Source organism: Cervus canadensis, chromosome 13 (assembly GCF_019320065.1).
Source record: "Cervus canadensis isolate Bull #8, Minnesota chromosome 13, ASM1932006v1, whole genome shotgun sequence".
Taxonomy (NCBI): domain Eukaryota; kingdom Metazoa; phylum Chordata; class Mammalia; order Artiodactyla; family Cervidae; genus Cervus; species Cervus canadensis.
The window spans coordinates 32,550,658-32,569,822 of NC_057398.1; the positions used below are offsets into that span (position 1 = coordinate 32,550,658).

Here is a 19,165-nt window from a genome sequence, read left to right on the forward strand (position 1 = left end):
AGCCCAAGCAGGGACTGCCCAGGAGTTTTGCTGGAGTGCCTAGCCGCTGCTGGCATGGGGCCTCCTCCTCTGAGCTCCTTGGGTCTTCAGCCTGAATAATGAAGAAGGGGTTGGCATCTTGGGCCTCCAGTGATGCGCTCCCTGGAGGCTCAGTGCTCTTCCCCATCCCCACCTCCCACTTGTTAGGACCCTGAGAAGGCTAAGGGGCAGGAGTGGGGGGAATAAATTCCAAGGCCTTCCCTGTAAGTGAACAGAGCCTGAGTCGTCCAGCCTGCAGACTCAGGACTGGGGGTGGGAGAAGCCATTCTGACTGCCCTGGCCTGAGGCTGCCTGCAGCTTGCCCCTCCCCAGCTTGAAGAGAGTGGTTTAGGTCCTAATAGGGCCAGAGGGCCCCTGAGCCCAGACTGCACCCCAGCACAGTACCTCTCCCAGTCCTGAGGTCCCAGCAAAGAGGAGGCTGGCTGTGGCCCCGAGGGTGGGCTGCACGCTTTAATGGGACACATGTTGCTGTGTGGCCCCCGCGGGCCCGGCTTTCAGTGGCCACAGGCAGAAAATCGCTGTATTGTCCCAACATTAGGGAGACTAATGTGGCGTCACCAGTGGCCAGAGCGTGAAGCCGGCGGAAAGGCCTCACGTATCTTCATCAGGCCAGAGGAGGCCCGGTGCTCAGTCACCATCATTAGCAGGGCCTGCAGCCAGCTGGGCTCATGGACCTCCCCCAGTGGGCTTGTTGGTGAGGCCCAGAACCTAGGGAGATTGGGACGGTACAGGGTTTGGAAGGCATGGGCATGGGAAGGAATCTCAGACTCAGGAAGAGGCGAGGATGAGAGGGATAAAGGAAAGACTGGAGGTGAGGCCTGGGCTAAGGGGAGAAAATGGGCAGAGGGAGGTGGGGAACTTGCCTGTTTGTCCTCCTCTCACCCCTCCCCCTCGGGGTTCCACTCATCCAGGAGCGCCTCATTGACATGTAAACGAGGGTTCCCTATAAAGGTGGTGCTGCCTCCAGCGGGCTCCGCTAGGACAACATGGGCACTCAGCCCGAGACCCAGGGCAGCTCTGGTGGCCCCACTGGCAACTTCCGCAAGGTCTGGGGTCCTGAGGGTTGCGGGGGTGAGGGGTAGGACACAGGGCGCCGAGAGGGCCAAGGCTCTGCAGGTCATGTAACTATTGCTCACCCACAGGTCTCCAAGCCGCTGATGGAGAAGAAGCGAAGGGCACGCATTAATGTGTCACTGGAGCAGCTCAAATCATTGCTAGAGAAACACTACTCGCACCAGGTGAGACCGGGGACACGGTGGAGGTGGGGGGGGGGGTGGTGATATGATCCCCGGCCTCATTTGCTCGAACCCAGGCTGCAGTCCTGAGAGCCCTTTCCATGGATCCGCAGATTCGGAAACGCAAGTTGGAGAAGGCGGACATACTGGAGCTGAGCGTCAAGTACATGAAAAGCCTTCAGAACTCTGTGCAAGGTAGAGGGAGGACCTGGGAGGGTGGGGCAAGGGGCTGGAGAGGGAGGCTTGTGGGGTCAGAGCCATGGATTCTACAAGGCCAGATAAAGCAGAGATGAACAGAAAAGAACCGCTCAGGGCAGCTGAGTGAGGAGGTATTGCTGTAAGCGGGGAGGCAGCAAAAGCCTGGCTGGCTGCAGACTTGTAATCCGAGTGAGTGAAGGTCTGGACCCACGGGAGGGGGTGACTTTCGGCATCCCTCCCGTCCCTCCCCTCCCTCCCTAATCGTCCCTTTCTCCCCTCCCTCTTCTTCCATTCCTCCTCTCCCTCCTCGCCTCCCTCCTCTTCCCTCCCTCCACACTTCTCCCCTCCCTTTCTCTCTCCATTCTACATCTCTCCTTTCCTCCTCCCCCTCCCTTATTCTCCCCTCCTTTCCACTTTTCTCTCGTCCGCTGCCCTCCCTCCAGGGCTCTGGCCGGTCCCCAGCGGAGCCGAGTACCCGTCGGGCTTCCGCGGCTGTCTGCCTGGCGTTAGCCAGCTTCTGCAGCGCGGAGAGGAGGGCGGCGCCGGCCTGCACGGCCCGCCGGTGCTCGAGCGCGCGGGCGGCAGCACCATGGACAGCGCCAGCCCCGGCCCGGAGGCGCCCGAGCGGCGCGGCCCCTCCGCGCCCCCAGTTTGGGCCCCTGCTCCGGCCGCCGGCGGATCGCGGTCCCCGCCACCCCGGCGCCTCCTCTCTGGCGGTCTCCCCGGCGCCTCCACCAGCATCCCGGCGCCGCAGTCGACTTCTTGCCGCTTCGCGGAGAGCCCGGGGCCGGGGCTACGCTTGTGGCGACCCTGGTGAGGCTCAGATGCGGCCTCGGACTCAAGGGGACCCTCGTCTGGCCTGAGGATGCAGAAACTGTTTTGAACGGCCGGGACCCCAGGCGTAGGTTCTGATCCCAGGACGGGGTGACCGGGAGAGGGCCGCGTCTCTGCTAACTCGGGGAAATACACGAAACTATGATTGGACCGGGTTCTGAGCGTCTAGGCATAACCCCATCCCCGCCCCAGTTCTACCTACTCAGGCTGGACCCGCTCTCTGCTCCTCCCACCCTCTAGTGGGGCTGGGAGGGGTTGTCCCGGGCTGCGCCCCTTTCCCAGGGCCCTTGGCGGGCAGCCCGCCCTCTCCCCCGCCCCGCGGCCGCGCGGCGGTGGGAAGGTCGCCGTCCGCAGCGGCCCAGAGCGGACCCCTCGCAGCGAGGAGAATCGCTGCCCCGCCCCGGCCCATTCAGCGGGCGGGGGACGCCCGGTTCCCACCGGCACAAAGAGAGCTAGGCCCCGCCCCGCTAGCGAGGGGCCCCCAGCCCACCCCCACCCTAGACCCACTCGGCTTCCACGGATTCCCACCCTCTCCGCACGCGGCGCAGCCCACCCGCTGGCCCGCGCTCTGAAGTCAGTTCTCTCAGAAGCCCCCTACTTAGAGGCCCCGCCTGGTGAGGTGCTCCGCCTACCGCCCCCGCCACCCGACGCCCTGCTCCGCCAGGCTCCTGGTAGGGAACCCCTGCACCGTCCTGCCAACTGGAGATGTGCTAGGGCAGACTCCGGCTCCTCCCAGGGGGTAGTTCGCTTATCCCCACTCGGAGAAGACCTCGGCCTCCCAGAGTCTCGGCCTCGGACCGCTGCCTCTAGGGAGCCCACCATCCTTGACAACCCTCGGAGCGCTGTGCGAGGGTTAACGCGTCCGAAAATGAAGTCATTGCTATGCCCGGACTCTAGCCCGGGAGTCCCGGCCCTCGAAGGGCGGGCCGGGGGCGTGGAGAACAGGGATACTGCGCTGAGACCAGGAAGAGATCGCGGCACCTCCTCCCATCATCTTGAAATGCAGAATAAAGACAGTGCGAACCTGTGGAATGGGTATAAAGAGGCCATGAAGGTTCTAATTTCTCCCATGATGATGCCTACTTGGGTGAATCTGTTTGAAGTACAAACATCAACTTCGTATAAAACATTTCTTTTGGGGTTGCCCCTGCCTTGCCCTGTGCTAAACCCGTTCTGGTCAGACCGCGGAGAGAGGCGGCCTGGCTCCCCTACCTGACCCAGCCGGCTCTCTGGAGCCGGGGCTGGGGTCCCGCCGTGGTGGTCCTGGGGCGGCCTCTTGGGTCCCGCTTTTCTGCACTAATCCTGAGGGCCACCAGGTGGCGCCCTTACACCGCGGACCCAGGGGCGCGTCCTCCGAATCCCAGCCCAGGTTGGTGGGCGGGTCAACCCGCACAATGAGTCCGCCTCCCCAGGCACGTCTCCCATCGCAGTGCCCCTGGCTTCCCCGATGGCTCAGATGGTAAAGAATCTGCCTGCAATGCAGGAAACCCAAGTTCGATCCCTGGCTCAGGAAGATTCCCATGGAATGGCAACCCACTCCACTATTCGCGCCTGGACAAACCATGGAGTAGCAAAGAGTCAGACATGACTTAGCTACTAACACTTTCTTGCTCTAAGAACCAGCCTCACTGGGGTTAGGGGTCCCTGAAGCCATCCCTAGGCAGGCGCTGCCACCTGCACTCACAGGGCTTTGGAGCCCACCAGGCCGCTGCTCCTGGCCCGACTCACCTCCAGGATTTGCAGAGAGAAAAAGTCAAGTCCCACCCAAAGGAAGGGCGCACTGGAGGAGGAATTCAGGACCCAGAGGGAGAGACGTTTAGGGGCAGCTTGGCCAGCAGTGCTGTTAGATTCTAGGGAGGTGTTTCCATGAAACTGGCCTGGGATTGCCCAGTGCAAATTATATAGGAAGTTTTTATTGGAGTCTGTACAGAAGAGAAATGCTCAGTTGTCAAAAAAACTACAAACGGATCCCTGGCTCTGGGCTGGGAGGTGGTATGAAGACAGATCTCCCTCCCAGGTGAACCCAGGGTCAAGCTGCTAATCAAGGCAGCAAACAGGCCTGGAAGCTAGACAAAGTGAGAGAGGGGAGCCCCAGGCCCTGGGGGCCTCCACTTGGGGTTCTCCCTCCTCTTTAATTTTGTAAAATTCAGGCCTGGAGGGACTTGAGGGGACCAGGCTTCCCTGCAAGTATTGCCGTTGGATATGAGATACACAGAGTGAAAACTCAAGGTGGACAAATCGGCCAGCCTGATGGGGGGGGGGGCGCGGGGCGGGGGAGACAGCAGCTAACTGGTGACCTCTGACCCCACATGACATGTCGATCCTTAAAGGCACAGCAGCGTTGGCGAGGCAGGCCTCCCATGGCTGAGGCTTGACTGGAACGTTTTGATTTACTCACCTGTGGCTAGCTCCTCCCCCCAAGTTACCCCACAGCCAGAGATTGAAGAGGCCTCTGAAGCTGAGACAGAGCTGGGTAATCCTCCCCAGGTCTCTCTGGAGCTGGGACACTGTCTGAAGGGTGAGGAAGCCGGATCGGCCCTCAGAGGGGCAGAGGCAGTGCTGCAATTCCAGACTGCAGAGCAGGAGGGAAGAGGGTGTAGGCCGGCCCCTCACAGGCCCCTGGAACCCACTTCAGACCTTCACAGGTAGGGGCCCCTGCATGGAGGCAGGGGATGGGATGGGGCCGCCTTTGCACACACCCCATCCCTACAACCCAAAGTCCACGGGTATTCCTGGGCCTCTTCTTAGCCTGAGCCTAGGGTCTTCCTCCATGCAAAACCCAGCAGACACTCCCTGGGGGTCCATGGCCAAGCCCAGCTCTGCAAGAGGTGTGCCTAGCATGGACAGCAAGAGAGTCCTTACTCAGGGTGGAGGAAGACTCACCATGGACCAGACCTTACACCCAGAACCTGGGAGGACTCTAAGCCAAGATCACTTTCTGGCCAGACATGCACAGGTTGGGGATGGGCACCGGGATAAGGTAGCCCACTCCTGCTTTGCTTCAGTTCTCTCCACCACATAACCCACAACCTTCATGGCAGGGGTCCCATGGGTGGCTGATGTGGTGGGCACAAACAATGAAGGCAGAGTGATGAGGGAAGGGATGCTAATAGGGGTCAAAGTGAGTGTTGTGCTTGTGTTTGGCTGGGGAGAGTGCCCAAGGGGGCCAGGGACACTAAGCGTGGGAGGCCTCAGGCTTGGGGGCCACACTAGGCCACTGAAGACTGACCCCCACAGAGGACCCTGGGAGGATCCTACACTACTTTCCCTCCCTGTCCACTCCGTGGCCAGGGTACACAGACCAGGAGACCTGTCCAAACAGTCCTGAGAGTTAACATGGTCACCTGCTCATCACAGATGGGGAAAGCGAGGCAGAACAGGTCAGCAGGGAGACCTGCTCAGAGAACTTGGCTTGGGCTCCGAAGACCCCTGTGCTTAGAGACCCTCTGTACCCCACCCCCTGAGGTGTGACAATTACAGTGCAGAGTAGAAAGCCGGATGGAGTCTGCTGGCTCCTGCACGGCTGGGCTTTGTTCTGTTTGGCGGTGTCCCTCTCTGGGCAACCCACCATCACCATCACCCTAGCCCAGTTGCTCCGTGTGGAGCCCACCTTTTCCCAAGGCCCCAGCCTCACTCTGCCCCGGAGGTGCCCTGCCCAGAGGCTAGTCCGTAACCAGGGTGGTTGTCCAGGGGGGCCGTCGTCCCTCCAGGCAATGGTCGCCCCGTCGAGGCTGGCACATGTCCGGGCAGCTTGCCCCAAGCCCAGCCCGGGCTAGGGTGGCATCTTTGGTGCTTTGGCCCCGTAGGCGGCCCAGCCCGCCTGGTGACTTGCGGGAGGCGCCGGCGGGTCCTAGGACGCGGAACCCAGCGAATCGGAGTGCAGTGTGACGTAGCCCGACGACTCCGAGGGCGAGCTTAAGAAGCTGCTGGTGCTGCCCGCGCCCGCCGCGCGCAGACCCCCGGGCTCGCCCCACGACGCGCTCAGGCCGGTCCGCAGGGTCCCGGGATGCGCATGTGCGGCCGGGAGCGGCCTGGGGCTCCTCTCCGCGCCGCCGCCAGGGGGCGCCACGTCCCCACCGGGCTGGCCGCGGTCGGGGGCAAGGGCGCAGGCGGGGAAGGGCCCTGGCGGGCCGGGCTGGCGGCGCAGGGACTGCGGCTCCCGCTCGAAGGCGGTCAGCGCTAAGGCGTCGGGCAGCAGCGAGGCGGAGGCGCACCGAACGCCGGGCCCGGGGCGGCGGCAAGGGCTGCTGGGGGGCGAGCCGAGGGCGCGGCGCGGGCCGTCGTCCAGGGCCGGGGGGCGCAGCGAGAGCAGGCTCTCGGCCGAGCGACGTCGCGGGCGGAAGGGGGGAGCGTCCTCTGCGAGGGCCAGCAGGCTGCCGCGGCGCCGATCGGGCCCGCCTGGCATCACCAGGGCGGCCAGGTCCTCGCCGGAGCCCCAGCGCGGCAGGAACGTGGGCAGCGGGACGGCGGCCCACACGTCTGCGTCGTCGTGCGAGAAGCGTCGCGTAGGCGGGACCTGTGAGGATCGCCGGGTTACCACCCACTACCCTCCTGGAAAATGGGGACCTAGCCTCCCCTCCCTGGGCAGGGTGGCCTGGAGTCGGGGATCACCAGGCCAGGGGCCCCTGGTTTGAAGCTGTGCGATTTGGGGCAACTGACGATCTCTCCAAATCTCAGTGTTGTCATCTGTAGCTTGGGTCAACTGGGAAGTCCCCTTGAGTGGGGTGCTGAGCCCCAAGGAAATAACACAGGTGCCAGGTTGAGCACCCTCCTAGCGCACAAGGGAACTGGGGCACAGGGGCTGGGGTGCCCCCCATGGGCTCTGACCTGGGGCCAGCCCATTTGGGGAGGTGAAAGGCAACCCTGGGACAAGATGGGCTCCTACTCAGAGAGGAAAGGCCTTGGAGAGGTCAGGGTATCCCCCCCATGCATATTCCGCGTCTCCAGCCCTGCCTCTCTCTACCTGCAGGTACTGCATCTTGTCCTCCTGCAAGGGCCGCAGAGGGTAGAACTGGGGCAGGCCCCCCTCCTCCAGGGCAGAGAGCTCATATTTGGCCATCCTGTCCAGGGCCACAAAGTCGCCCCCGTAGCTGTAATCCAGGGAGCGCTCCAGCACTAGGTCTGGGGGGACGCCACCTTCCAGGCTGGTATCTGCAGGGCAGGGCAGAAGTTTAGGGCCATGGAAACTTGGGGGGCTTCAGGAGTGAACCCTCAGGGACCCCTAGAGACACATGCAGGGCTGGTGGGCCGGCTAGCAGAAAAGAAGGGTGGGGCACTCTGTTCAAATCCTGACTTTGCCCCCTTTTAGTTGTGGGGCTGGGGAAGTCATAGACCCTGAGCCAGTTTCCTCTATGGGGATGGGAACTAAATAGACACAAGGCGTTGACACTACCTGGCAGGTGGCAGGGGCTCAGCCCAGAGTCACATTGTTACTGCTGGGGAGAGGCAGGACTGGGTCCTCAGGAGCCCCTGGGGGCAGTTCGCCAGGACCCCTAAAGTCAGAGACTCCAGGAAATATTCAGGCTGGAGTCCACAGCCACTGTTAACCGGAACATCTGATTAACTGAAACCCTAGTAGAGGGGCAAGCCAGACAGAAGAATGCTCCATGGGACACTGGGTCCCTTAGGGGTTCAAGCACCTCTGGGGTAAATCAGGGAATCTGAAACCTGTCCTCCCACTGACCCCAGTGATCTCCCCCAGGCGCCACTCTCCATGGGGCCTTCCTCACCATCATCCGAATCCTCATCATTGGCCATGAGGGCCATACACTTCTCCCAGACAGCCTTGAGATCAGCGCGGTAGCGGTCACAGGCCCAGAGGAAGACGGGCAGCAGCAGGGCCTGGGTCACCGAGCACCACAGCACACACAGTGCCATCCAGGGGGCCGAGGCGTCTGCCCGTAGGCTGCTGAAGCTCACCACCTGTGGGCACAGGGGTCGGCCTGGCACCCGGCAGGACCCCCATCACCCCGCTTCCCCTCCCAGCCTCAGTTCTCCCATATGCAGGGCAGGTCTGACTGCCCACCCGCCACAGAAGGAGGCAGAGGAGGTGACAGAACTCCGGGCTCTTCTTGGGCAGGAAAGGGCCGGAGTGTGAAGGGAGAAGTCCATGCCCGCCCACCGACAGCTGCTCACTGCCAAGATGGATGGTCACAAGACTGTGTGCGCACCGGGAAGCACTGAGTATGGCCTCCCTCATTTCATCCGTGACCGCCCAAGGATGGGGAGCCAGGATTACCATCCCATTTTTGAGAGCCAGGTCTCCAATCTCCCAGATCAGAGCCTTTCTACCATCCTCCTTGCTCCCTGGCTTGTGATCTCCTTGGCCCTGCCTCTACTCTTGGGGCTGACCTCAGACCCAAGTGGGGAATCAAAGCAGTTTCTGAGGATCAGAGGGTCTAACTCAGTGGCTTTTGGCTCATGGTCCAGGGGCCCCTCATTCCTCTGCTCCCAGGGGAGTTCACTCCTCCATTTAGAGTGACACTGAACCGTTCCCCTTTCAGAGCCGAAGTGGGCATGATGCAGACATACATTGGTTCTTCCACGCGAGCTGTGTGACCTTCAGAATGATGCTAAACCTCTCTGGGGCCCAGTTTCTTCATCTGTGAAATGGGCCGAGAACATCTTGAGGCAAAGATTCCAGACACTGCACCAGCCCTGCAGCATCATGTGGGTTCCATAAACAGTACTCCCATCTATTCACTACTGAAGAGAAGCTGGGGGGCCCTACCCCACTGCTATTCCCATCTGGCTCTGCAATTTCACACATGTGCCTTCTCTCTACCAGCAAAGGGCCCCACTGCACACAGGAGGTCTCCACCTAAGGGGTACCAGACCCGTTAAGGGTGGGGCTACACCCTACCTATGAAGCTGCCACCCCCCTACCTGTCACCTGCTGAAGCTGGGGTCCTGCAGTGATGCCCTGCTCAGCTGCTGGGATGAAGCCTCTCTTGGGGTCCTTGCCCCTCCACCCGTCCCTGTCCAGCTCTAGACCCTCTTCAGGGGCTGGGCTGGAACCTTATGTGTGGGAGGGCTTGGCTACTGAGTCCAGACATCATTCTTGGGCTAGGCCTGGAGCACAGCCTCATAGACAGGAGCCCAGGCAGCCTCCATGGACCTTGGACCCTACCTGGCAGGGTCTTCAGACCAGCCCTCACCTTGACCTTCCTCAGCTGCTGGTGCGTGCATGCTAAGTTGCTTCAGTTGTGTCCAGCTCTTTGTGACCCCATGGACCATAACCCGCCAGGCTCCTGTATCCACGGGGTTCTCCAGGCAAGAATACTGGAGCAGGTTGAAATGCCCTTCTCCAGGGGATCTTTCCAATCCAGGGATCAAACCCACATCTCTTACATCTCCCACACTGGCAGGCAGGTTCTTTACCACTAGCATCACCTGAAAGCTTGTTCGGCCGCTGGGATCAAGTCCAACTCTCCAGCACACATTCAAGGCCTGTCCTGCCTCCCAATTCAGGACCAAAGCCAATTCTACCATACCACATTCCCCCTCTGTCCACCCTGGGACCTGGGCCCAAGAGGAAGCCTGTGAGCCCACCTTCCATACCCTCTGTATCAAGTGGATCTCACCCAGATCAGGGGTGGAAAGTCTCCTGCCGTGTGATGGAAAGACCCTGGTCTCTGCAGCCACCTAACGTGGGTTCAGTTCCCACCACAGCTGCCCTGACTGTATACTGGTCACTTGACCTATCTGAACTTTAGTTTCATAACTTATAAAGTAGGGGTGATGATGATGCCTCCTGGAAGGATCAGTGTGAGGAAGATTCAGCTGCTAATGCCTGGAGCACCCAGCCCTAGTCTGTCCCAGAGCCCATGTCCCCCCTCGGGGCTCCTACCACCCGCCAGGCTCACCCACCAGCACAGGGAAGCCCATGAGGCAGTCGTAGATGACCACGATGGTGGCCACCAGGCCAGTGATCTGCAGCGAGGTCCTGGCAGGCTCCGAGCCGTCGATGGAGGAGCGGCGCTTGCCCTGCGCGTCCTCCACCACAATAGTGGGCACGGTGAAGGCGCGGCGGTCTGCCCGGCGCCCCACCTGCACTGCCAGTGTCTGGAAGAGGGCAATGGCCGTGCAGACAGCACCCATGGCCACGCTGCCGCCCACCAGCAGCAGGAAGCAGACGCCAAAGCCCAGGCCGATCTCAGCCACGATGAAGCGGCAGCCGTGGGTGTAGAAGCGCTCACTTGTGTCATGCCAGCCGACGGCAGGCAGGGCCGACAGGATGAAGGACACCATCCAGATGCCCATGACCGTGTGGACCGCCTGCTTCTTGGCGTTGCTCAGCCTGGCACAGGGCAGGAATAAGACACAGAGGGACCTGGCATCACTCACAGGGTCTCTCCTCAAGCCCTGAGGGTCCTCGACTGCCCTGGTCCCCATGTACATCATCACACGTCCCTTTCCCCAAGCACTTCTCTACTGGGTACCTGCACACCCACACACACCTACATGCACGCACCCCTGCAGCCCTCAGTGTGACACAGGTGACGCACCCCGCAGAGGGGCCCTGTCCCCACACTGAGGCCACTGCGCGCTCAGGCACACGTACCCCACTAGGATGTTTGTGTGCACACCGGTACCCGCCCAAGAACTCACCTGTAGTTGACAGGCCAGCGGACCATCCACATGCGGTGGTAGGAGAGGGAGGTGACGGAGAAGCAGGTGGCCAGGGTGAGGGTGTAGAAGGTGGACACGAAGACCTTGCAGAGGCCCTCGTTCCACTCGTAGTCGGGGCGCTGGCGCCGCAGCTGCACCACGGCGTAGGTGGCGATGGGCACGGCCACGTTGAGCATGTGGGTGGCCGCCAGCATGCACAGCAGGAACTCTAGGGGCTTCCACTTCTTCTGCTTGGCCCCCACGCTGAGGATGCCCCAGGCGTTGGCCAGCAGCGAGAGGCCTCCGCAAGCCAGCCAGCCCACCGCACTGCCAGGCAGCCGCCTCTCATCACTCATGGTGCAGACGGGAGCTGGTCGGTGGCTGGGACATCCTCTTCAAGCTGGGCCTCAGCTCAGCGCAGCAGTCCTCACACGTGGCGGCCCAGGGACACCGGGGACCACGAGCATCTGCGGGGGGTGGGGGCGGGCAACACAGGGCACTCAGTGACTCTCCCCTGGCTCCAGCAGCAGAGCTCTTGGGGCTCCTGGAAGTGGGAGAGAGAGGGGTCCCCTGATGCTCCGTTATCTGTCCGGTCCTGGCTTGGGCGGGGCTGCTTTGCCTTCCTCTCTCTTCTCTGAGGCCTCCTGGCTCCTGGGGGGGTGTATACAGTAGTGCTCAATCAATGCACATCCCCTCACTTCCATCTACTCCTGGTAAAGGTGCAGCATCTAGGCTTGCTTCCAGGCTGCGTGCATACTCAGGGAAGCTGCCAGGTCAGGCCCAGGTGGGCCCTGTGCCACAGGCGTACCTGGTGTTGTCCCAGGACCAGCCCTCTCACCTTCACACTTCCCAGACCCACACGCAGCCCACATGATGCTGCCCCAGTGCATGATGGGGGCCCTCAGCCTCATCCATCCCACTTCATTTGGCCAATGAGGACAGGCCTGGAGGATGAGCCCCCTGAATCTCTGCGTGAGGAAAGGGTGATCTGGGGACCAGTTTCCTGCCCACTCTGGGAAAGCATGGCCTGCTTTTCCTGGGTCAGCCCCCAGCAGGCCTTCCACAGCTGGGCACACCTGGAAGGCCCTGGCAGAACCTCAGGCTGGGAGTCCCACCAAGCTCCAGCACACGAGCTGTGTGGCCCCACAAAACCTCATATCCTCTGAAATGAGGATGATGATGCTTCCTCCAGGGGGCAGTTAGGTGGACAGACGCCTCATCTCTAAAGCCCAGGGTAGGCCAGGTCACAAACACAGTGGGTGCTCTGGACACCTTGAGTAACATGGGACTATAGCTGGCCACAGACCAGAACTTTGCCCCAAGGACAGCCTGCGCATAGGATCCAGGGACACAGGACCCAGGCCGGAGGCACGTGTTGGGGAGTTCCCCCATCCTGCCAGAGAGTGAGAGAGTGATCCCCGCCTTCCGGCCTGGCACCTCCCTGCACAGAACAGTGGCCAGTCGTCTGATATGAGGCCCACCATAGCAGGCCACTCTGGCCACAGTCTGGAGCAGGCAGTGTGGGGAGAAGCACAGTGCTAAGTGCAGGCCTCCTGTGTACGCTGCCTACACTTGGGCCTTCTCACTCTCTAGCCTGTTTAATCTCAGTGGCTGCAATTCTCTTGTCCCCAACAGAGACGATCCCCTGGAGAAGGGAATGGCTACCCACCTCCGCTATTCTTGCCTGGAGAATCCCATGGACAGAAGAACCTGGCAGGCTACAGTCCATAGGGTCGCAGAGAGTTGGACATGACAGAGACTAACACTTTTAACACCTATGGGTACCCCTGAACCAGACACAGCCACATGATCCCCCAGGCACTGTTCCCAGCTTGGTGTGGACAGGCCATTGCAGGCCCCTGGTGCTCAGGACAGGGGAAACACTTCCCAGCCCACTGCTGGGCACCCCTGCTTGTGTTGTGCAGTGTGTGGCCTTGACCCCTGTGGACACCAAAGGACCTCTGAGTCCTGTGAGTCTCATTCATCTCTGTGCCCCTGCTACAGGCCTGCCTGGGCCCCTGACCCAGATGAGAGTCTATTCTGGACCACACTAGTGCCCACTAATGGCCTTGAGGGGGGCTGGGGGACTTCTGGAGCCAGACAACTTCCTTCCCAAACATTAGGCTTCTACTTATACACCTGTTGTCCCTTCGTCACCCCAGACCCAGCATGGGAGGAGAGGTGGCCCCACTGGACCCTCCAGCAGTTGTTCAGGCGTCCAGCAAGCCTCCTTGACCTCAGCATACAGAGGCCACTGGTGTGGGGTAAAGAGCTGTTAAGACTCCAACTCCAGCTCCCCAGCCAGTTACATGACTTAGCTGGGCATTAGTTTTCTCATCTATAAGTGGACATGAGGGTATCTATCCGGAGAAGCATGTGGGTAGCCAGGAAGTTATGCCAGAGAAAGCGCTCAGAATGGAGCCAGGCACATAGAAAGTACTCAGTAAATGCTGGCCGTGTAGATGTGTGTACTAAAGGCCTCCCTGCTCTCTGAGCTACAGCACCTCTCAAGGTCCAAGACATTGAGCTCAGAGGTGTACTTGAGCCTCAGACCTGCAGGCAGACACAAGGTAACCCCAACCGAAACCTGGGACAGGCCAGCTTTGGGGGTAATGAGGCCCCAGGGCTACCCTAAGGGGTACCTTCATGGGGTCTGGCAGCCTACTCTGGGTCCAGAATGGGCAGAGTACACATGCTGCTGTGGGTCAGAGGCTTATGTTATCAAACAGAAAACCAGGTTCACCATGCACCTGGGCTGGTGTCTATTTCTACTTGCATTGGGCTTCTGTGGCTGTCAAACTGGGAGGCCTTTCCTCAGATGCCCAAGCAGGCTGTCTGATTCCTGGGACCCTGGGCCCAGCCCAGCTCACACTACCCACCTGTTGATTACTGGTGCAGAATGGTGGGGAAGATGCCACGGGCTGCCACTGGCACAACCCTTCATGGTGCCAATTCTCCTGAGTCTAGCCTAACAGTGTCTCACTTCAGGGAAGGGTCCCAGGTGTGTGGGCAGGAGAATGTGCCCTACAGGGGACATTCATCCTTCCAACAGGTGCCTTCCTCTCAATTCATATGCCCAGTGATCTTGTCTGAAGGACTTCCATCATCCCTGGTGGTCCAGTGGCTAAGACTCTGAGCTTCAAATGCAGGGGTCCCCAATCCCTGCAGATCAGGGAACTAGATCTGTAACTAAAACCTCGTACAGCCAAACAAATAAATAAATGTATATATTTTTTTAAGATGGTTAAGCAGAGGTAAAACCATTTGCCCGAGTTCTTATGTGCCTGAGCCAGGATCCAAACTCTGTCTGACATCAAAATCCTGACTTCTTATACATTAAAATGCTTGGATACTTGGCTTTTTCTTGTTTGAGCTGAGGTTGTCTTTCTGAGCCTCCTACCCAAACAAGATGAGTCCTACTGTCCCAACAATACAGACAGGAACAGTGAGGCTCAGAGTCCAGGGCAACACTGGGGAGGAAGCCTGGACTCTGTGGACTCCTGAGCTGGTTGGTGGTCCTGGGATGGGGGAGGACTATCTCCGGGATGGGCTGGGGAGCGGACAGCACGGTCTCCAAATGCAGAGTGAGAGCGGTCTGGCTCTGCAGAAACCAGGAGACCCCTCTTCTTCCAGATTGGTGACACCTTCTGCTCATTCACAGGGAGCAGGGCCAGACCCCAACACCCCGCATCACAGTCTCCGCAGCATTCCAGGACCGGACTTCTCCCTCTCTTGCATCCCGGAGCCGCTCCCTGCCGTCCCCTCCCCCTAGGACATCGCTGGGCAGGCTGCAGGTGAGGCGGGCCTGGGACCCACCGGACTCCCTCCGCAGGGTCTGCGGGCGGGGCCCCGACGTGACGTCACGGCCGCGGGCCAATGAGGCCGCATGGCCCCAGGGCTCTATTGCGCAACAAAGAGAACCCAGAACTTGAAAGGATTCCCGGGCTCTGCTGCCGCCCCCAGGCTGCTCTCCGCCCGCGCTGCTGCCCATCGGTCCCGCAGGGCCCCGCTCGGCCGCCGCCCAGGGAGGAGCTCTCGGCGCGGAGCCTTCACATCTCCAACACGCCCCCCGCCCGCCACGCCCGCACCGCCCCCCCCCCCCCACCGCCGCGGTCCCCGCTCCTCTGTCCTCCGATCCCCCGCCCGACCTGGCGCTCGGTCCGACCCCAGCGGGGCCCCCGGCCCTGCCTAGCCCCGAGGGCGCGTCCAAGCGGCGGCCGGGAGCCGAACGCCGACGGGTCTGCGGTCCCGGACGCCCCCCGAGCTTCTCTGGACAGGGGTGGGCCCGGGACCCTGGATCGGCCATCCCTGCCCCCTGCAAGCAAGTCCCCCGGGGCGGCGCTTCCAGGCCCAGAGGGAGCGGCCGACCCCGGGGAAGTTACCCCGAAGGTCCCCAAGTTGGGGGGGGCGGGGTGCGCAGCCTAAGCGGAGCCCGCGGCCATCGGACAGGCCCTGTGACGGGCAGACCGCGGACAGCCCCTCCCCGCCCGAAGTCCCCCCGCCTGGGGTCGCCTGCCCGGCCGCCTCCGGGCCAGGGCGGCGGCGCTTACCCTGCATTCGGGCGCCCGAGGCTCCAGTTCGCTGCTCCCGCCTCCGGCTCCGGCTGCGGCTCCCGCGCCCCCTGGCCGAGCGCGGGCCGCCGGGGGCCGCGAGGGCGGCCGGCGGCGGAGCGGCCCGCGGGCCGGGGCATCCTGGCGGCGGCTGCCCGTGGCTGGCGCGTTCCGCTCAACTCGACCCCGCCACCCCTCCCTCCCTCCCTCCCTCCCCTCGCGCCGCCGCCGCCACCGCGGCCGTGCTCGGATCCCGCCGCTCGGCTGGCTGCGCCCCGGCGGCCGGGGGCGGGGGGCGGAGCAGGGCGCATGCCTCCGCGGGCGCCTCCGCGCCGCCCCTCGGACCGCCCCGCCCCCGCCTCTCGGAGGCGCGGCCCGCTGAGTCTGTCTGTCGGTCCGCGAGTCTGTGGGTCCTCAGTCTCGCATCGGCGGGGGCGCGCCCTCCGCATGCGCGCCTCCCGGCCGAAGCCCCCTAGGGAGGGCGGCGTCTCCGGCGAAGCATGGGCAATCTTGGCCTCTTGCTGTCGTCTTGGGTCTGTCCACACTCTGGACGCTGGACACGGCCTGCCAGCCGCCTGGGGGCTTGGGGCAGGAATGGACAGTGGGAACCTAGGGCCGGGAGTAGAGGGCTCAGGGACGGCTTCTCAAAGAAAGCCGGATCTAAGGTGAACTATAGGGGCGGAGCAGGGAGAATACTTGGGGGGACCTGAGGACTAGCAGCCTCCAGAAATTAGGGAGTCGTTCATGCGGGGAGTCCGGGCAGGGAGAAGTGAGGTTGGGTCAGCTAAAGGTTCAGACGTAGCTTCTGGCCGGCGCGGAGGTTGGGGAGTGGCGGGGGCGGGGGCGTCCACCATGGGAATAAGGGATCGTGTGAAGGGACCACTGGGCTGCCGGTTTTTACCTCTCCTCCCATGGGCTCAGAAATGTTCTCTGTGAAGCTGAGACCAGACCACTCAGCTGGAAGGAGGCAGGAAAGGCGAGTCGGAGTCCCTGGCCCTCTCTTCTCCCTCCATCGGGAGCTCACCCTCCACTTAGCTAGCTGGAACAGAGGCTGTCACCACTAGGCTAGGAGGGGAAACCCAGTAGTCACCTTGATGGGGGTCTCTGGAGACCCAAGTCACAAGAGAGAGTGGCCGCTGGCATCCTGGCATCCTGGCCTCCCTTCCAGCCAGAGGATGCTGCCTGCCTCTTCTAGGAAGCCAGTGACCACATGCATCCTGGACAAGAGCCCTCCAGAGTCACACCTGGGCATCACAGCATTGTCCTGCCACACATCTGGGAGGCATCCATGAGCGGGAAGCCCTGTGCCCAGAGGAAGGTAGGCATCTGCCCAGGACCAGAGTCAACCAAATGCAGCGAGTGCTGGCTGTGCCACCCCATAGCCTGGCTCCTGTGCCCACCTACACCGGCTCCACACCTGGAGACAGCTGGAGAGTTAGGAGCAGCTTTTAGGGGACCCAGAGGGAGCCTTAGGGTCAGTCTTGTGAGACACATTAAAGCTGAATAGCACGGTTCCACAATGAAATGGGGTTGGTGAGTGCGAGTCCTGGGCCATGTGCTCCCTGAGTGTGGCTTCTGGGTGATCAGGGCCCCTGTGAGCTCTCTGTGGACAGACCAGCTCCCTGCCCATGTGGTCCTGGTGATAAACAGACCAGCAGCAGTGGGAGGCTGACACAGGGTAGCTGGTAGTCAAGTGTGGCATTTCTAAGGCAATCCAGAGCCTTGGGCCCGACTGCTGCCCAGCTGGCAGAAGGCAGCATGCCCCACGCCTGTGGCCCCAAGTGCACCTCCACAGCTCACCACGGCCACCTGGACTGGTACCCCTGCCCCAGCTGGCTCTGGGGGCATGTGGGAGATAAGCTTCCCAGGGCTGCCTTGGGGAACCCCAGGACCGGGGTACTTGGGGCCTGGCATGACTGACTATGGTTTCTCAGAGCAAGGTTTGGACAGCCTGTACAGGATGGTCTTGCTTGCCCTGCCAGGCAGGCCACCTCCTCCTCCCTCCCTGCCTCGGGCACCCAGGAAGCTGGCATGGGAGGTGGGGTATGGAGCTGGGGAGGCTGAGGCAGCCTCCAGGGGCTGGGTTGCTGTGGCCTCTTGGTGTTCCCTCCCGATGCTCCCAGGCAGGAAACAAACCCGTCAGCCGGGACTGGGGCCGAGACGGATTCCGAAGGTCTTGGCGGGTGTTTCTGCACATCTGGAGCCGCATTCTCTCTCCTGGGCCCAAGGGAGCCCCGTGTGAGGATGCGCCATTGACGACCAGTCTCATCTCCAGGCTTCGAGGATGAGCCTGGGTCAGGAACATTCTCACAGGCAGTGATGACAAGGAGTGTTGTTGGAGGGGACTTTCTCAGCTGTGGGTGGGTGGGTGGGGACATGGACCCCGCAGTGGCCTCAGCAGCTTACCTGCCCTGAGGCTGCTGGACCAGACACTTGCGGCGCACACACATGCAGCCTCCTCCCTCACACGTGCACACACGTGTTTGCAGAGACAGGGATACCAATACAAGTGCATGCACGCACACAGGCTGACACACTGCCCCTCAGACCCCCATGCCACAAGCCTTCCCAGTAACCCCACTTGCCCTAGTGGCTGGGGGCTCCTCCTCAGGCACTAGCTGGGGAGGACCCCCTCCGTAGAACCCCTGCCTCTTGCTCTGAGGTGTTCGAGCTGCCTCTGGTGAGGAGAGGCCAGGCCCAGCAGGGCAGCTGTGGTCGGTCTGGCTGAGTTTGGCTCTTTCTTTTTTTAAATATTTATTTGTCTGTAATGGGTCTTAGCTGCAACACGAGGGATCTTCAATTTTCATTGCGGCATGTGAGATCTAGTTCCCTGACCAGGGATTGAACCCCGGTCCTCTGCATTTGGGAGCGTCTTAACCACTGAACCACCAGAGAAGTCCCTGAGTTTGGCTCTTTCTGCCGAAACTTTGTCCTCACAAGTGCCCCAGCCCCCATCAATTGGAAGGCACTGGATGGGGCCTCAGAGCCTGGAACCAAGGCCCCTGGGGTGGGGTGGGGGGTGGGAAGGGAGGGAGAGGTGATCTCTCTGACCAGCAGGTCATCAGGCAAACGCAAGTGGGCGCTAAGGCAGGTCCAGGTCCAGACACCCAGAGGAGTAAGGGGCAGGAGGGTGGCCCCAGGAAGGTAGAGGAGCCCACTAGGCCCCTGGGTGACCCCCAGATCCCACACCCAGGGAGAGTGCAACCCCCCAAGACACACGACCACCCAGACCAAGGTCCAGCCAAACAGTAGCTTTATTAGTGAAGCTGAACTCTACATACGGTACGTGTGTGCCCAGGTCACCCCAGGGTCTCCAGGGACTGCGCGGGCATTGGGACAATACTGTGTAGCGTTTACATTGGGGTGATATAAATAAAGCTTTGGTGTAGAGGTTTTCGGGAGAGGTTAACACTGTGAGACGAACACTTCACACAACCCCAGTTGTCAACGTGAACTGGGTTTTTGGCCGGGGGGTAACTTCTAATGATGCGGCGCTGGGGTCTGTTCCAGGCTGGAGGGGCGTCTAGGCCTGAGTCTCTGCCTGGCCCTGCCGCTTCGCCTTCATCTGCAGGTACCGCCCTTTGCCTTCCTCGAAGCGCTTCTTCTCGTCCTCAGTCTCGGGCTGTGGACACACAGAGGAGCAGGCAGGTTAGAGAACCAGGGAACGTGGGCACTGCCCCCAGAGGGCACAGAGAAGCC

General features: G+C 61.6%; 5 protein-coding genes across 10 annotated transcripts in view; 3 read left to right on the forward strand and 2 right to left on the reverse strand.

Moving 5' to 3' along the window:
• The first annotated feature begins 1,196 nt into the window (after positions 1–1,196).
• On the forward strand, positions 1,197–1,656 carry LOC122451738 (transcription factor HES-3-like). The gene is made up of 3 exons (XM_043484651.1): positions 1,197–1,277; positions 1,388–1,469; positions 1,649–1,656. The coding sequence occupies exons 1-3, from the start codon at positions 1,197–1,199 to the stop codon at positions 1,654–1,656; spliced, it is 171 nt and encodes a 56-aa protein (XP_043340586.1).
• A 168-nt stretch (positions 1,657–1,824) lies between these two features.
• Positions 1,825–2,489, forward strand: LOC122452048 (transcription factor HES-3-like; the record flags this gene model as incomplete). Its single annotated transcript, XM_043485360.1, has 1 exon — positions 1,825–2,489. A coding segment is annotated over one exon (465 nt), but the record flags the coding sequence as incomplete, so codon positions are not given.
• A 1,708-nt stretch (positions 2,490–4,197) lies between these two features.
• On the reverse strand, positions 4,198–15,619 carry GPR153 (G protein-coupled receptor 153). 2 transcript variants are annotated; one of them, XM_043485359.1, is made up of 6 exons: positions 15,467–15,619; positions 10,917–11,383; positions 10,176–10,605; positions 8,036–8,228; positions 7,270–7,457; positions 4,198–6,822 (listed from the first exon to the last, which is right to left on the reverse strand). In XM_043485359.1, the coding sequence occupies exons 2-6, from the start codon at positions 11,270–11,272 to the stop codon at positions 6,157–6,159; spliced, it is 1,833 nt and encodes a 610-aa protein (XP_043341294.1). In that variant the 5' UTR covers positions 11,273–11,383; positions 15,467–15,619; the 3' UTR covers positions 4,198–6,156. The 2 variants fall into 2 exon arrangements, with proteins under 2 accessions (XP_043341294.1, XP_043341293.1); XM_043485358.1 differs by having other exon boundaries at positions 10,917–11,567; positions 15,467–15,617.
• On the forward strand, positions 14,462–16,204 carry LOC122451739 (basic proline-rich protein-like). The gene is made up of 3 exons (XM_043484652.1): positions 14,462–14,500; positions 14,689–14,770; positions 14,880–16,204. The coding sequence occupies exons 1-3, from the start codon at positions 14,462–14,464 to the stop codon at positions 16,133–16,135; spliced, it is 1,377 nt and encodes a 458-aa protein (XP_043340587.1). The 3' UTR covers positions 16,136–16,204.
• Positions 16,205–18,702: 2,498 nt separating this feature from the next.
• The window catches only part of ACOT7 (acyl-CoA thioesterase 7), a 98,831-nt gene continuing 98,368 nt past the window's right edge, over positions 18,703–19,165 (reverse strand). For all 5 annotated transcript variants that reach the window (XM_043485411.1, XM_043485407.1, XM_043485408.1 and 2 more), the window contains exon 9: positions 18,703–19,088. In XM_043485411.1, coding sequence (XP_043341346.1) covers positions 18,990–19,088 — 99 coding nt within the window. In that variant the 3' untranslated portion in view covers positions 18,703–18,989. The remainder of the gene's footprint in view (positions 19,089–19,165) is intronic.

Bases quoted from the DNA above. Each gene is read 5' to 3' on its own strand.
- LOC122451738 (XM_043484651.1), top strand. From the start codon at position 1,197: ATGGAGAAGAAGCGAAGGGCACGCATTAATGTGTCACTGGAGCAGCTC. The intron at 1,278-1,387 runs GTGAGACCGGGG...ATGGATCCGCAG, and splicing joins AGAAACACTACTCGCACCAG to ATTCGGAAACGCAAGTTGGA.
- GPR153 (XM_043485359.1), bottom strand. From the start codon at position 11,272: ATGAGTGATGAGAGGCGGCTGCCTGGCAGTGCGGTGGGCTGGCTGGCT. The intron at 7,458-8,035 runs GTGAGGAAGGCC...CCTGCCCTGCAG, and splicing joins TGATGAGGATTCGGATGATG to ATACCAGCCTGGAAGGTGGC. The intron at 6,823-7,269 runs GTAGAGAGAGGC...CGATCCTCACAG, and splicing joins ACAAGATGCAGTACCTGCAG to GTCCCGCCTACGCGACGCTT.
- LOC122451739 (XM_043484652.1), top strand. From the start codon at position 14,462: ATGGGCTGGGGAGCGGACAGCACGGTCTCCAAATGCAGA. The intron at 14,501-14,688 runs GTGAGAGCGGTC...CCCTCCCCCTAG, and splicing joins GCACGGTCTCCAAATGCAGA to GACATCGCTGGGCAGGCTGC. The intron at 14,771-14,879 runs GTGACGTCACGG...TGCCGCCCCCAG, and splicing joins TCTGCGGGCGGGGCCCCGAC to GCTGCTCTCCGCCCGCGCTG.